The sequence below is a fragment of the Talpa occidentalis genome, unplaced genomic scaffold (assembly GCF_014898055.3).
Source record: "Talpa occidentalis isolate TD23 unplaced genomic scaffold, MPIMG_talOcc4v2.1 talOcc4.5, whole genome shotgun sequence".
NCBI lineage: Eukaryota > Metazoa > Chordata > Mammalia > Eulipotyphla > Talpidae > Talpa > Talpa occidentalis.
The window spans coordinates 94,409,442-94,426,938 of NW_023604861.1; the positions used below are offsets into that span (position 1 = coordinate 94,409,442).

The following is a 17,497-nucleotide window of genomic DNA, read 5'->3' on the forward strand; positions in this document are numbered from 1 at the left end:
AGGTGGTACAGCACAGAAGAACTTGAAAGGTAAGGAAGAATATGGCTGGGTTGGAGCACAGCTCTCAAAAAGAGAAGGGAGAGGAGCAGTCAACCATTGGCTGGCTACTGCATGGTCCACGTTAGTGGGGAAGAAGGTATGGAAGGCGGGAAGGAAAGCCAAATGGGTGGGAATTGAAGAATAAAGGGAAGGACGGAAAAGCATTAAAGATGATTAAGATTTGGAATCTGGTAACCTGTGAAGACAGTGATATCATATATCAGAAAGACAGGATACAAACAGAGAGCCAGAGCTGGGAAAAGGGGAGTCAGGGAAACGCTGACTGAAAGTACCAAGGAGACAAGGGGAGGGGGCACTCAGAAAGAACCAGAAACGCTGGAATTGAAACCCAGTAGAAAAGCTGATCTAGTGGGCCTCCCTAGTGGTGCAAGGGATTAAGCACCGCACTATGAAGCTGCCCGCAGCCTCTGCAGCACGAGTTCGATCCCCGGCCGGCCAGGGAGAAACCCACATGGCGAGGCAGACCTCTCCTGTCTTGCCTGCTGCTCCCCTCAGCAGTGTATTTCACTCAGTCTGCCTGTTCTGCTCCCCGCTTTGTCTCTGGTGGATCCTCTCACCCGCCCCACCACATCTCTGGCCTGTACCCCATCTTGTATGCATAAATAAATAAATCTTAAAAATAAAAAAAAAGAAAAGAAAAGCTGATCTGGGTTCCACAAGCATCAGACACCTGAAGATGAGGGGAAAAATGAAGTGGTCCTGGGTGGGAGAGGAGAGAGAGGTGGGGAAATCCTACCCAAGAATGAGGAAGTGAGGTGTGGAGGAAAGGACCAAACATAAGAGAGGAATTGGGATGAGAAGGTGACCGAGAAGATGCATGCCACCACAGCCAAGAGACAACTCTTCCACTTCATGTGATCCCAAAAATGCTTTTTCAGACCTTCCAGTTTCCACCAGATTCTTCTCTGAGGTCAGGCAGCCAGGCCTCTCTCTTTCCACCTGGACCCTTGATGCATTTGGCTCCATGGGTGAACTCGGAACAAAGAAGGGGCAAGCAACATCAGACCAGAAACTCTGTGGGAGTTCTGGCCCTTCCTCTTCAGCTGACTTCTGATGCTGGCTCTTTTGTTTGTTTTATTCCACCTAAGCATCTACCCAGTGGTGTGAAGTGAAGTAACATTTCAATTAGAAACATCAGAGAAGAGGCATCCAGAATGACAGCGTGCTGAATGATAGAGGCAAGTGTGGTAGAACCCAGTGGTCAAAGCCTTGCTTGGTTCTGCTGCAACTTGTTTTGCAAAGCTAAACTCGCATACACCTTCTTTGTTTGGGAGACTAGGAAGGGTAGGGAATACTTCCAAACTTTTTCAGCATGTTGTCCATGTTTAGATAATCCTGTTTAGCATGTTTAGATAATCCTGGTGTTTAAAATCAGTTGCTGTGGTGAACTCTAAATATTAATTTTATGTCACACAGTCTTGGCTAAAGCAGAAGAGAGGTTAACTTGATGTAAGCTGGCTTACATCACCAAGTGGTTGGGAAATGTTCTTCTGGGTGGTGAAAAGACAAGCACGAAGCTTCTTGATTCACTTGGATTCAGCAGATACGAGGGTGTGAAGCCAGAGAAGTGAGTCACAGAGACCTGGAAAAGGGATAAAAGTCTTCTCTTCTTCCCTGAAAATGCCTTTAAAGCATGAGCAGATATGGAAGGGTCTTATAAAAGAAAGCCAATACCTTCCTCTGATTAATTGTAACAGGTAGTTTTTTGCTTGAAAGAAAATAAAGGCAAGGGCAAATGACTCGGGTCTGAAGCCCAAGATCCTAGGCTCATGAATTTCCTGGAATGAACTTCTGGTTCCCAAAATAAATTTCCATGGTGATTTGAAAGTATTATCTTATTCCAGCAAGTAGTAGTTTAGATAAAGGAGTGATGGATAAAAGATAAGAACAAAAGGAAAATTTTGAAACTATTTATGCCTAATAGGCTCATCAAGTTTGTTTTATTTATGGCAAAGTTGAACAGGAATTTTACAAAATGAGTGGGAAAATATTATAACTTGTCTTGTGTGGATTGGACCTTGCTGTTCAGATGCCAGGGTTATAACCAAGGCTATCTCCTAGCAGCCATTCACCATAATCGCGGGCAAAGTACCTGGGTCTGGCTGCCAGGATTTGGAGGTCATGGTCCTGGAACAGGGAGAGGATGAAGAAATGAAAACTGCACCATGGGTGATGCTCTCAGCTGTTTTCATCCCTTTATTTTCCTGGTGAACCTCATACACAGAGACACAAAAAAGCTCAGTGGATAAGGAAGGGTTCCTGTCCACGTCACAGAACTGCAGACAAAGGGGTGAAAATAAGCAAAGGAGAACCCAAAAGGTTTAACTGTAAAGCTTGGACCAAGGCTGTGCTACGGAATCTTCTGTGATGATAGAAGTATAGTTTATCTGTGCCAGCCACAGTGGCTGCTAAGGACTTGAAATGGGGCTAGACAACTAAGGAATCAAATTTTAAATTTACTTAATTTTCTTTAGTTTAAATCAAAATAGACACATGTGGTAAGTAGCTAACCTGTTGAACAGAGCAGAACTGGAAGGGTCAAAAAGGTTTATTTTTCAGTTCAATCAACAAGGTTTAAACAGTACAAAATAGGGCCTCCCCGGTGGCGCAGCGGTTGAGCGCTGGGTTGCGAAGCTGCCTGCAGCCTCTGCAGCACCGGTTCGATCCCTGGCTGCTCCCCGGCCACCGGAGGAGGGTCCCACATGGCGTGCAGACCTCTCCTGCCGCCCGCTGCTCCCCTCAGCAGTGTACTTCAGTCCTTCTGCCTGCTCTGCTCCCCGCTCTGGCTCTGGTGAATTCTCTCACCCTCCCGCGCTTCTGACTGTACCCAGTGCTTGTATAAAAAATAAAAAAAAAAAATAAAATAATAAATCTTTAAAAAAAAAAATAAACAGTACAAAATACTAAAGAAGCAGGCATTTTTTTTTTTGCTTCTTTTTAGTTTAGTTTAGGTTTTTTTCTTCCCTAAGCAAGAAACAAAGGAAAAGAACCCAGTTTCTCTCATCTCCGGAAACTAACAATGTAATAGGAAATATTAGATTGGGGTGGGACAGGAAACATATTATCCAGGGAAGAAGAATCCCTAATTTACAGAAGACCAGCTTTGGGTGGAGCAGCTCTCTTAAACAGGTGACTTTTAATAAAATTATTAGTAACACTGGTACTGTTCTAGGAAGGGGAAATCCAGGGAAACTAAAATGACATTATTTTTCAAGTTGTGAGACAAGTGAAAAGCAAGTTTGGTTTCCTAAGCCTGAGAACTGGGCAGGTGGGAGAGACTTAGCACATGTTTCAAATTTCAAGCAGTGTAAGATGGCCTGGATACCTCACAGTTTAAAACTTTGGATCCACTGTTTTTCCTCACTGCGGTTTCTCTTTAGTGTGAGAATGTAATTTGCTTAAGAAATTAATTTCTAGAGTAATAGAGAGATTTCTAATTCTAGCCTTAAAAAGACCTAGGGCCCAATTTTCCCTGTGGGTGGAATTACTGCCGGGAAGCCGATTATATCCAAGAGGTGACAGAGGTGACAGACACTTAGAAGGTGCTAGAGAGTACACCCTCAGAAAGGAGATAGGGAAAAGAAAAACGGAGAATAATTTTCATAGTAAAAAAAGGTGCATAAACACTTTTGGGGACAGGGATTAGATCTTAGGGGTGAGATGGGGACTAATAAACCTGGGGGGAAATTACCCATACATAATTTTGTTGTTGTAGCTTTTCCAGTTCTAAGATACAATATTAATGTTAACATTAATAACAACTTATAACTGTACAAGATAAGGTCTAAAAAGTTTCTTCATCCTTCATAATAATACAAAAACCTGGGAAACTTCTTTTTTTTAAAGGAAAGAGTTCAGGGCTCAATATGATAAGAGAAAAAAAGAATGAACTAAAGAGGTAGCTGAACATCTTTCATTCTTCAGTGACGCTCCACAGTTTCCTTCAGGGGAGCCAATAAAGCATGGAATAAAGAGCTGAAGATGTGGGGAGAAATGACCCCCTCCCCCATCCCTGATCTCAGCCTCTTTTAATTCTTTGAACTTAGAGCCTTTTAGTTACCTCATACTCTTTCCTGCATCTACTTAGGTAAATACAGTAGATGTTTAGACTGAGAATGATTCCTGAGTTGAAGGTGCCTTCTGGGAGGAAACAGGCATGAGCAGGGAGACCATACATTCAGGTTTGCTTGGGACCTGCAGTTTATATACCTGCTGTCCCTTGCACACACTCAGTGTCCTGATTAGGACATTAAATTATGTGGTCACCCTGGCCATGGGTAACTTGGAAGGGCTTCTTTTCTTTTCCTTCTCCCTTCCCCCCATAAAATTGCTTTATTTCCCTGGGGTAATCAACGAGGTGTTTGTTCTGGGCTCCGCTGGGTGCAGCAACCGTGCTAGGTTCTTTCAGGCACTACAAAAGAGGTTGAGGAATTTGTATTCTCACAATATTTCCTAACTGGTATTGTTGGAGTGTAACCTCCAAAGCAAGGGAGGGTCCATGTCCCCGGCCCCACCTAATGAAGGGTAGAGCTGAGTGAGGTGGAGAAACTGAAGAAGACTGAGAGAAGACTTGGAGAAAGACTTGTAGGAGGCTCACAGACATGTGAAAACTCCTGTTTGCTTCTCAGCTTTTGGACTTGCACCAGGGACTTAGGGGACATGGAAGGAGACACCAGAAGTCAAGACATGTAGAGACACTTGGAAGAGACATGGGTGAGAGACCCTTGGGAAGCTGAAATGGCGGCCCTTAACTTGATCTGTACTGTGATTTTGCTTCTTTTGTCCCAAACTTGCCTGGTCCCTACTACCCCTTTCTTATGGTTCCCTGTTGTAAGATGCCTAAGACCTGTAGCAAGTTTTCAGGCCTTAGCAGCCTTGCTTTGGGTCAATCCTCTTTGGCTGGATATTTACCCATGAGAGGATAGATAACTCTGGGTGTTCACGGGAAAACTATCCTTTCTTCTCTTTCTACACACACTAATTCCATCAAAGTTATTTCACACTACAAGAATGCTTTGTCTTTATGCGGCAGATGGTAGAACTCACTTAGAGTGTGCAAATTTGGGGGTCTTGTGTTACCTCTCAGTCTGTACTCCAGCGGAATTAAGTTTTGGAGAAATCAAACACACACACAGGCATGTGCTCAATTTCTCATTTTCAAGGCCAATGCTTCAAAGGAGCTAAATCTGCCTCTCAGGAATGTTAAAGAAGTTAACTGCTTTAACCCTAATCACCTGTGTGTGCTATGGTTCCAGCTGAGGCCTTAGGCAGCGACCTATCCAGAACTGACTTTAAAAATCATCTGGGGAACTTGTTAAAAATAGAGATTTGCAGGTCGATAGCCTAAGATTCTGACTCAGCACATCTGAGAAACTATTTTTTTAAAAGAAAGATGCAGCTTCCCAGGTGATTTGAACACAAAAGCCAGATTTGGACCCTCCAGTGAGTTATCTTCCTTTGACCCCTGACTGGAGCCATACATTGTTGGTATGGAAACCACTGTTTCACCCCCTCACCCCTCGTCAGATTGAATTTTCCTTTTTTTTTTATTTTAAGCAACATCTGGTTCAAGAATAAAGGGCATTATTTTTGGATGAGAAGATGTGTTTTCTCTTTCAAGGTATTTATATTTAGAAAGGAAAGGCAAACCCCCATCCTCCCATAAGGCAGTATATTTTCTCATCTGAAACCCAAATTCAGCAGGAAGCAGGCATCTCTCACTATTTTAGTGCAACTAGAAAGAACTGATGAGCACTTATTTCCTGACGCAAATTTCAGACTGTTTGGAGCTTCCTACTGGTTTAGCTGTTTTAAGGTGCCTGGCATGGCTCATGGGCTTCCCTGAGTAGTCTGAGGGCCTGGCAGTGACTGGCAAAGATGATATCAAGATTCTGGAGGCTCCAGTTTGAGTCAGACCTGGAAGAGGGTGGTCCTGAGAAATTACGGGCAAAATAAAATTCATAGACAGGCATCTGAGTGGCCACGTGACAGTACTGAGCCACTCTGATAAATCCACATTTATGCTCTGTGATTGGGCTATGGAAAGACCTGCAATGCACACTCCTTCTGGCTTCAGAAGCAGAGAAAGGGTGAAGGTTTCTATAGTATAATGTTGCACAGTTGACCTGATGAATTCAGAATTGAGCTATTCTGAGTTCTCTTTTCTTTCAGCTTAAAAATGAAAGCATAAAATGATTGCATCTCAAACAGAAAATTCTCAGAATTCACTGCTCTTTCTAAAACCTAATATATCTCCGTGGGCTAACAAAGTAGAATTTCCCCTCCAAATACACTCACTGGGATCCATTGCTTTGTCAGCAAGTATTGTACTAAGGTGTTCAGGGGCCCTCCAGGTACCAGCTACATGGAGCAGGGGGACACTTCACTATGGTCTGTTATAGAAGCAACTGGTCCTTCTCTGAAAAAAGAGTCATTCATTTTTGGGTCTTCTCACTCTTTCCCAGTCTTTGCTGCTGAACTCCTTGCCTTCAGGTGGCAGGTGCTTTTCAAACACTCTGCCCAAGATACTGTCTTTCTCCCAGAAATGCTCCTCATGTTCTAGTCCCTGGTTCAGGGCACAGAAAATCCAGGTCAGTTGCCTGACCCATTTGGCTGTCAGCATCCTCCATTCAGCTATCCACTCAACACCCATGGAGCAGAAGGATCTGTATTAATCATCCTCTTCAAACCCTTTTGAAGATCTAAGCCCCCTCTTCCCAAACCTTCACATCACTATCCAGGACTTACAGTGTCTCTTTGCTAGTCAACTACCTCCCAAACAACCTGTCTTCTCAAACATTAACACAGCTGCTTTTCTTCCATCTCAGCCAACCATAGAGACGCCTACTCCCATTTGCCTTGGGGGGAAGGGCAAACTGCTGTATTTTTTCTGTGAGTAAATGCCCACCAACTTAATTTTTCAGGGCTGAGAGCATAATGAGAACTGGCACAAGGTAACTACGAGGGAGCACCGAGGACCTGAGAACATGGCTGGACGGAGAAAGAGAAGGAAGCAGTGCTGATATCACAATATCCCACAAGACCAGTGTTCATTCAAACCTCCTCTACCTCTAGCTGCTGCCCTATACCCATCCTCCTCCGCATATGAACCCCTCAACTTACTCTGGGATCCTGGGCCCCTTCCCCTGGATCTGCTGAGACACCCACTCACTGATGTAGTCTTTCTACCCATCTCTTGAGTTTAAGTGACTCTCCCAGTACACCCCTGGGAAACTGCAGAGAAGTGTTCCCCCCTCTTCAGGCTCTCCTAGGCTTAAGTTCCAATTAATTTAGAGGTTCTTAACCTGGGACCCATAGATGAACTTCAGGGGCTCTGAACACCTCTTAATATTGCACAGATCATTGGTGTGCACACACATGCACTTTTCTAAGGGCATGTGTTTCAGATTTCAAAGGCAACCTAGAAAAGACAAGGGTACGGATTGGCCTTAGCTTGTTGTGTGTGAGTGACATAGGGGAAGACCAGGGCAGACTCCAGGGATGGAGATGATCACGCAGCCATGATGGTCAGAGCCAGGTATGGTACCTTGGAAGCAGCCATCACTGCCGCTGTGGCTGCCACATTCAAGCCCCGCTTCCCGAAGTGTACAAGGGCATCATAACTTCGGTCCTTTGCTTGAACCAGGCAATCATCGATTTCCTGTCAAAGGAAAAACAGAGGCATGATGAGTTAGAAGGTTCAAGTGAATCTCTATTCTTTCTCCTCCTAAGCGTTGGGTTTGGCAGTTTGTCCTGTCACTGGGAGCGCGCACATGAGCACACGCATGGGCACATGCGCATTCTTATACATGAGAAGGTAGAAAGAAACAGCAGAGACACAGGGACATGGGAAAGGGAATTCTTAAAAAAAAAACAAAAAAAAAACCCAACTTACTAACCCAGAAGGGTTTTCTTCAGCAATGCCCTGGGATTATTTCTAAAGTCCTCTAACCTTCCAGGGAGGCTCTGGGCCGGGGTGGGGTGGGGTGGGGGGTTGGGGGGGTGTCCTGCATGTGGACAATCCTGTCATTCCACACACAGCCACCCTATGAAACACTGAAGGGGCCTGGGTAAAAAGAATGCTGAGAATCAGGCACCCAACCTCAGACCTAACATGAACGGGCTGGCAGACCGTGGTAAGTGCCTTTGCATGCAGTTTTGTCTTCTGAAAAATGAGGTCAGTGATGGTACTTTACTCATGCAGCATGGTGAGGATTATACAAGATCATTCCAGTAAAGCATGTGACCCAGTGGCTGCTTTCAACATCTGAGAACCACTATCATATTCCTAATCTCAAGGGTCTGGGCCCTTGCAGTTCTAAAATACTATTATCCTGTAGTTATTTCATACTATATCCAAATACCTCCCCATGTATGTTGGGAGGGATGCAGAAAGAGATAGGTGTTAATTTTATTGATAGAGGAAATAATTTTGCAGATAATGAAGTAAAAGCATAAATTAGAAGTCACAGAACATCACACTGAAAAGTAAAGTTGAGGGGGGAACAGGATTAGTCTCCTTCGGGAACCAAAACCAAGTTAACTATTGGTTCAGTTTAACTTTGGATCAACTCTGGCTTATTCTGTTTGTTTCATTTGCATTGTTTGGCTGTTTTTTTTTTTTTTTTTTTTTTTTTTAAAGAGACGGGGTCTCGCTATGTTGCCCAGGCTGGAGTGCGGTGGCTATTCACAGGCGCGATCCCACTACTGATCAGCACGGGAGTTTTGACCTGCTCCGTTTCCGACCTGGGCCGGTTCACCCCTCCTTAGGCAACCTGGTGGTCCCCCGCTCCCGGGAGGTCACCATATTGATGCCGAACTTAGTGCGGACACCCGATCGGCATAGCGCACTGCAGCCCAGAACTCCTGGGCTCAAGCGATCCTCCAGCCTCAGCCTCCCGAGTAGCTGGGACTACAGGCGCGCGCCACCACGCCCGGCTGTTTGGCTGTTGTTAATGTTTTAAGAAAACAGCTGTTTGGTAATCACAGTAGCTTTTTGGAAAGCTCAGTCAGCAATGACACTTGCCCTCAGTCTTGTTTGTGGGTCAGCAAATTGGACATTTCCTTTGTTTTGATATACAGAGGGGGTGGCAGCCAACCCCCTGCCCACTCCCTGTCTAAAGCTTCCCCAAGAAGTCCCTGCAATAAGTGTTCATTGTGACCCCTGACTAACTGTGGAAGTGATTCTGGAAATTACTCTGGAAGCTTTAGGGTATGTCCAGCATTTGGGGAAAGGGAAGATAGAAAAATAGGGGTTTGACAACCAGGTTAAGATTTCCTCAAATTCCTCCCTTCTGAGAGGAAGTACTGTGCCCTACTTCCTAAAGGGATTCTCAGAAATGCTACAGTAGCCTGTTCACCAAGTGATAAGTTCTTCCACAGCCTTGCCCTGGAAATCTAAAGTATTCAACCTTAGGAAACAATAGAAATTTATATATAAAATCACCCATAGTGCTCCTATTTTATGCGGAGCTTATATGTCATAAAGAGTCTTATTGCATAGGAAATAATATAATTATACAATGTTGCACACAAGTAACCCTACTCCTCAATTCATTCTAAAATAATAAGTCAAAAAAAGGAACCACACTGGTAAATAGCATGAAAAAATGTTATGTCCATTGTCATGAATACTGATTAATAATTACCAAAACAGCAGGTATTTCACTGGTAACATGCATTTTATCATTAAACAATAAAGCAAACACTGTTTTAGAAATTTATTTTAGTCATTATTTGGGTACAAGTTCAGGTCATTTAATGTCTATATTTCAGTTTTCCAATCTATGTCAAGCTTTAAATGTATCCTAAAAATATAATACATGTAAAAATTATATTTGTCAAAGAACAACGACTAATGACAATAAAAAGAAGAAAAATCAATTTATTGGCAGAATTACGAGTAAATTTTCCTTTAACTATGGAACGGTTTTATAACAAAAAATGATAAATTAACACCTTTTAGAGAATTTTACCATTTCTAAAGATGTAGAAAAATAGATCAAAAACAGGCTTAGAAGGAACAATTTGTTGGGGTGAAATAAGAACCAATGAGGATGTCCTACAATAAAACAATCTACTCTGTTAATTTGCCACTGTTTTTATTTTTCACTTATTAGGAGTGAAAGGCAGAGTGGCATATATTACCTTTTCTTTTGAAGACAGCGTGGGATGTACAAACTTCCTGTACAGGAGGCTGGAGCCTTTTGTGTAGGGAGACAGCAGCCAGGCTACAAATGCTATTTTTAGTTCATAATAGAATGGAAACCTGGAAAGAGATGAAAAAATACATGTTTCGTTAAGTTCTCAGCAACAATGCACTGGACCTACAAAGGACAGACCAGGACACACAGACACCTCTCCTGCCTGTACACAGCTGCAAGGCCCCCAGATTCCTCCTTTCCACACAGCAAAAATCCCAGGCCTCTTTTGCAAGTCAGTTTGTGTTTTGTCTGTTGCCAAAGCAAGCCCAGAACACAGGCTCTCTCTAGCCATCATCTCAGGGCCTTGCCAGGCAACAGCTGGTGCTTCCTGCCAGGATCCACTCATTCAGGTGGAGCTGGGGCTCCAGCAGCTGCCTGCAGGCTCAGAAGGCCACGTCCATACCCGCAAACTCTGTCATCCACTCCTTACTCTTGGCCAAGAAGGCAAAAAGACCTGAAGGATTTACAGTAGAAAAAGAATTTACAGACTGAGAATAAAAACCTCCCCTTCCAGGTCATCATCTTTGCCCAAAACAGGCAGGGACAGGAGCCTAACTCTTGCTTGGAAAGAAGACGTTACTCACCCTACTTAAGTCAATGTCAGCCAAACAGATCTTGATCTTTTTGATCCTAAAGAAAGAAGAGTCTGGGGTGCAGATAACCTAAAATTCTGGAGCTTAAAGTCCTGCAAATCAATCATTTACTTATCCCATAAACACCTGCCCAGCATCTAGAAGTGGCAGCTTGGGCTGAGCATTGTGGAGATAATGCAACCAAGAGATCTCTTGGAGCTTCTAGTCTAGTATGAAACACATACAATATTCTGGCATTCTGAAACTGATAGTTCAGTCAGAAAACAGGGTGATCATGCCTCTGTGGTGGTGCAAGAGATTAAGCACAGCACTGTGAAACTATCCGCCACCACTGCAGCATGAATTCGATCCCTGGCTGGCCACAGAGCTACCAACATGGCGCAGCAGACCTCTCCTGTCTCGCCTGCTTCTCCTTTCAGCAGTCTATTTCAGTCAATCTGCCTGTTCTGTTCCCCACTCTGTTTCTGGTGGATCCTCTCACCCCCACCCCACACCTGTGGCCTACACCCCAGCTCTTGTATGCATAAATAAATAAATCTTTTAAAAAAAAAAAGAAAATAGTCATCAAATAATCCCACATGATATAGAATAGCAACCTGAGACAAGTGCCATAATGGGCCTCTCTTAACTTATGTGGTTCCTTTATATATATAAAAAGTCGGTCCCTTCAACTGGCTTAAATTCTGCAAGCACACATGGCTTGCAAGCAGGGCTTCATCTGAATGTCAACCACAATTGCCTACTTGACCAGATATCTTGTGCTATGAACAACCTGCGCAACCATACTTGGCAGTCCTGATGTATATTAAACTGTGTCCTTTTATTTTCAGTTTTCTGAGGCTTTGACATCTTGGAGCCTTGCTGACTTTGGAGAGATCTCTCTCCCAGGGATGGCCAGTTCCTAAAGACAGTAAACAACCCACTTGCCAGCAAGTCTTCCATATGCAAACCAATGAATCCAAAGCCAATATACCCAGTGAGCTCCCTTTATGGAGCTCTCCTACTCTGGGTCACTATCCACCTGCTCCAATAACTCCAATGCCAGTTACTAGATGGCAGGAACAGCCCCTGCACTCCAGGGCCCACTGAAATTATTCAAATAAGCAATCCTAAACCTGCTTGCCCTGTTTTGCCTGCTCCTTTCATGGAAACCATGAGGTAGTTTCTTGCCCACATTTCCTCCCTTGGCCTCTCATTGGCCCTGGTGCTTCCCCATGTGGCCCTGAGGAGCATGCTGTGCCTCCTATTTCTAGGCATTGGTGAGGACAACACACTTCTTCCTCCACAGCAGTCTTCTCTATGTCTGCATGTCTTTCCATACCTTATTAAAAGAAAATCCTGAGTATGCTTAAAACACAATGCTCTGAGGGAAAATGATGCCTGTGCTAGTCTGAGGTATTAGAAAAGTAAATCCCTCCCAGATAAGGGAGCAAAAATGAACAGCAATTTCTAGCAAGTCATTTCAAAGTCCTATAATTCTCACACAGAGCCTCCCAAATCAGCAACTCCACCCACTTCTCTCATCAAGGACTTCTGGTCCACTGCCTCTGCCTCTGCCAGGCTCTTCCTGAATACTCCTCAGCAACTAGAGGACACACTCACATCAAGATTATTTAATGTTTCACAGCCAAACAAGAGAAAGGATTGAAGCAACAGAGGTATGATTCTCCCACATCTGAACACTCTGGTGATTAACAATGAAAGAAATTTTGTCCTAAAAACAAGTATATGCCAGTCCCAAGGGGACAGCCAATGAATCTGGCAAGCTCAAGTGCCAACACAATATATACAGATGATCCCAAGGGAATCTGTCACACTGAGGCTCTTTTGTTTATTATGAAAAGACATTTTTTTAAACAAAAGTAATGCATGTGCATAGTTTAAGAAATTCTACAAGTCCCAAAGAGTACATAACAAATACCAATTCTCCTGCCCATCCTTGACTCCTCCTATCTTTTCTGAAAGCAAAACAATTGTCAGTTTCTTGAGTATCCTTCCAGGGATAACTAGGGTTACTTACAATTATATGGGAATATATGACCCTCTTAGCCCCCACCATACATAGTTGGATCTACACTCCCCCTCCTACATCTTGCCCACCGCACAATCAACAGTATACTTGGGGATTATCTTATACAGCCTCCAGAATCACCACACCAGGACCCTTGCCAGGTATCACAAGGTCTCCAGATGGAGCCACTCAGACCCTGTGTTTCCCAGAGGCCTTGGGATCTCTTGGTTCTACCAACACAATCAACTACACTGGTTTTGGTTGACCTACCAACATCCCAATCTTTACCTAAGAAGTGGACTAGAATGCTCTTCATTCCCTCATAATAAGCCCTTGAATCATCCTGATCTTCTGGACATAATTGAGGAGAAAAGACCCAGATGTACCCACCATGTTTCCTCCACAGAATACGCATGGCACTGGGCAGCTTGGGGCTGCTGTAGTCTTCCCACCCAGTATGATGCCACCACACTACAGAGTGGTAAGTGTCTTCTTTTTTTTTTTAATTTTTTTTTTTTTTTAATAGAGGCATGCTTTATTTATTTATTTATTTATTTGTTTGTTTGTTTTGTTTATACATGCACTGGGTACAGTCAGAAGCGCGGGAGGGTGAGAGAATTCACCAGAGCCAGAGCAGGGAGCAGAGCAGGCAGAAGGACCGAAGTACACTGCTGAGGGGAGCAGCGGGCGGCAGGAGAGGTCTGCGCGCCATGTGGGACCCTCCTCCGGTGGCCGGGGAGCAGCCGGGGATCGAACCAGAGCTGCAGAGGCTGCGGGCAGCTTCGCAACCCAGCGCTCAACCGCTGCGCCACCGGGGAGGCCCTGGAGTGGTAAGTGTCTTCTAAGAGGGATGGACAAGTAATGAAATTGTTGGAAAAACATGCATTGTTATTTTTTTACCTGATCCCTCATTTGGCTGCCCTATATTCTTCCTATAAGTGAAAACATCCAATATTTTTCTTTTTCCTTCTGGCTTATTTCACTGAGCATGATCCTGTCTAGCTCCATCCATGTTGCTGTAAATGGCATGAGTTTATCTTTTTTGACTGCTGAGTAGTATTCCATTGTGTATATGTACCACATCTTCTTGATCCAGTCATCTATTTATGGGTTGTTTCCATAGCTTAGCTATTGTAAATAGTGCTATAATAAACATAGGGGTGCAGGTATCTTTTTGAATTAATGTTTTTGTATCCTTTGGGTAGATCCCTAGAAGTGGAATTGCTGGGTCATAAGGAAGCTCCTTTTTTAGTAGTTTGAGGACCCTCCACACAGCTTCCCATAGTGGTTGGACCAGTTTGCATTCCCATCAGCAGTGTAGGAGAGTTCCTTTTTCACCACATCCTCGCCAACATTTGTTGTTGCCTGTTAAATATGTGTGCCATTCTCACTGGTGCAAGGTGGTATCTCATTGTGGTTTTGACTCACTGTCTGTTTCAATTGTATTTAATCATGTACATGTTTTATTTAATAACATTTTAAAAACTAAATGAAATCACCTACACAAATTGTGAAAGAAGCCTCCATTCTGTTTTTTCTGCGATCATATACACAATTGTGGTTTTCATCAAGATAGAAAGGTTTTAAAAAGTTAATTGTGGAGAGAGAATTATCCTAAGGGAGGGGTGGAGAGAGGATAAATGAAGAAGAATGAGGGAAAGAATATAAACATGAGGATGATCTCCAATCCTGAAAGTGAAAAAAAGGTAAAGATGCTAGGGCCTCCCTGGTGGCGCAAGAGGTTAAGCGTCAGCACTATGGAGCAACCTGCAACTACTGCAGCACGAGTTCGATCCCTGGCCAGGGAGATGACCCACATGGCACAGCAGACCTCTCCTGTCTCTCCTGCTACTCCCCTCAGCAGTGTATTTCAGACAGTCTGCCTGTTCTGTTCCCCACTCTGTCTCTGGTGAGTCCTTTCACCCCCTGCACCTCTGACCTGCACCCCAGTTCTTGTATGCATAAATAAATAAATCTTTTTTTTTAAAAGGTAAAGATGGGACTCCCCTGGTGGCACAGGCAGTTGAGCGCCGCACTGTGAAGCTGTCCACAGCCTCTGCAGCGCCGGTTCAATCCCGGCCGCTGGTGAGGGTCCCACATGGCACGGCAGACCTCTCCTGTCTCGCCCGCTGCTCCCCTCAGCAGTGTATTCCATCAGTCTGCCTGTTCTGTTCCCCACTCTGTCTCTGGTGAATCCTCTCACCCTCCCACACATCTGGCCTGTACTTGGGTTCTTCTATAAATAAATAAATCTTTAAAAAAAAAAAACAAACAGGTAAAGATGCTTCTATGAAGTAACAGGTGCATTTCAGAAGAAAAGTCTCCTTTTTTCTTTTTTTAAACTGTAAAGAGAGCTCAGAGTTGCTAAGCTCATGTCCATGTCCCTGGACGGGAAATAGGAAGAATCTGTCCTGTGCCATTCCCAGGGCCAGAGGGAGAAGCGAGAGGAAGGACTCAGCCATCAGAAGACCATGATATATAATAGCTAGAGATCGGTTAAAAGGGAGAGAGAGAGAAAGAGAGAGAGAAAGCTGACTGAAAGTATGACCTGCCCATGTGCTGACGTAGTTGAGGATGGCTCCTGAGGAACCCCTTCCCTACAGAAGCAGAGCTCAGGCTGCCAGAAGAGGGGCAAGGGATTCTCATTTCCCAATCATAGACCTCCTGCATAGCTAAGTGGAACCAGATGAGGCCTCAATGTTGGTTAGGAGGGGTTGCACAAGAGGAGTTCAACCCCTACCTGTGCATCTGCTTCTGATACACCAAGTGTTAGATGCCATCTTGCGGAAGACACAATTTGAGTCCCATGACTTTTTCATCCTGGTCTTATTCCAATAATTATGCTATCTTATGTGGTAAATGGGACTTTACAGATGTAATTAAATTGACTTTAAAAGAGGGAGATAGTATTGGATTATCGGGGTGGGCTTAATCTGATAATGTGACCCTTAAAAGCAAAAGCAGAGTCTTTTCTAGTAGAAGAAGACAAACATGAGAAGGATTCAATGTGGTTGCTTGAATGTGAAGAAGGTGGCACATGTAAAGGAAATGGAGACTCCAGTCCTACAGCCCTATGGCTGAATTCTGCCAACAACCCATGTACTGTTCCCCAGGGGAACAGAGCAGAACAGGCAGACTGACTGAAGTACACTGCTGAGGGGAGCAGCGGGTGAGACAGGAGAGGTCTGCTGTGCCATGTGGGTCATCTCCCTGGCTGGGGATGGAACTCGTGCTGAAGTAGTTGCAGCAGAATTCTGTCACTGAATTCTGCCAACAACCTGAATAAGCCTGGGAGTGGAATCTCTCCAGAGCCTCAGGTAAAAGCTCAGGTCAGGCCACATCTTGATTTTGGTCTCATGAGGTTCTGAGCAGAGGACTCAGTTGACTCTACCTAGACTTCTGACTCACAGCAACTGAAATCATTAATTTGTATTGTATGAAACAGAAAAATTTGTAGGAATTCATTATAATTGCAGTAGAAAACTAATACATCTTTTGAGATAAAAATCAAATCAACTCCAGAAATAGTTGTTGAACACTTACTAGTTATGAAACCCTGAAATTCCAGGTTGGTGGGTGAGTACACATTCCAGCTACCAGGGAGGAACACATCCATCATTAGACAGCATTTCCACTTAGCCCAAAGCAGGGAGGCTGAAATTACCCCTGGGGAAGAGCTCATGAGACTAACATTAATTCCCCCTGACATTCATGAGAAGAGATAGGAGAACAGGAGGAGGTCACCCAGCATCAGACAGAGGGCACTGTTAGGAGGGGAGGGAGGACAACATCCTGCTTCATCAACTTCATAGTTGTGACAGAGCCCAGCCTGTTACCCACATCTCCATGGGACACACAGGCGCCTCCCTAAGGTAGTGCTGCACAAAATGGGGTCTGACTCCAAGTGGCAGCCTGATGCCTGGGGAAGACAATGGACAGCTCAGCAAAGTCCTGCCTCCAATCTTGGAGACTCAACCCATCCTGAGGCTGTTGTTCATCTGGGCACAGGGCAGGGCAGGATGGCACAAGCATATTAAATTAGGTAATCCAGATTCCACTCTTATTGCTAGAGACTACACTGGCTGAGACATCTATGTCTTGGAAATGAACGCCAAGCTATTTCAGGGGAAAACTACATACTAAGGCAATGAAGGCAACTGACCCAAAATAGGATTCAGAGAAGTGTGTTCAGCTCTTTTTTGGGGTCTAGGGTATGCCAGAGGGTAAGTTCATATGGATCCTTTTTGGGGTAAGGACTTTCTTCTCCAAAATGGAAGTATGTTCAAATTTTATCTGATGACATTGATCATAGTAAAACAATCATACAACATAGCAAATGTGAAATCAGCCCCATGATCTTAAGTTGTAGATAGAATCCTGGTTAACTAATGGGTATTCTCCATACTACTTTTAGTTCCCATTTACATTTGTACAAACTCAGATCCTTTAGATAGAAAGAGAACACTATATAGTAATCACAGTATATTTCACCTAAGAAGATAAATCAATACAAAGACCTAGCTTATAATTTTTACTAGCTCCATTACGCTAATAATTGAATTGCTTTTAAAGAGAAAAAGAATTTGGAGCCAACGTAAATGTCTACCAAAAACATCTAAATGTCTACCAAA

At 43.9% G+C, this 17,497-nt stretch overlaps 1 protein-coding gene across 2 annotated transcripts in view; it reads right to left on the reverse strand.

The window, feature by feature from the left end:
• Positions 1-17,497, reverse strand: part of REEP1 (receptor accessory protein 1) — a 98,296-nt gene that overhangs the window by 26,113 nt on the left and 54,686 nt on the right. For both annotated transcript variants that reach the window (XM_037527774.2, XM_037527775.2), the window contains exons 4-5: positions 10,207-10,327; positions 7,607-7,720 (exon numbers count right to left, since the gene is read on the reverse strand). In XM_037527774.2, coding sequence (XP_037383671.1) covers positions 7,607-7,720; positions 10,207-10,327 — 235 coding nt within the window. The remainder of the gene's footprint in view (positions 1-7,606; positions 7,721-10,206; positions 10,328-17,497) is intronic.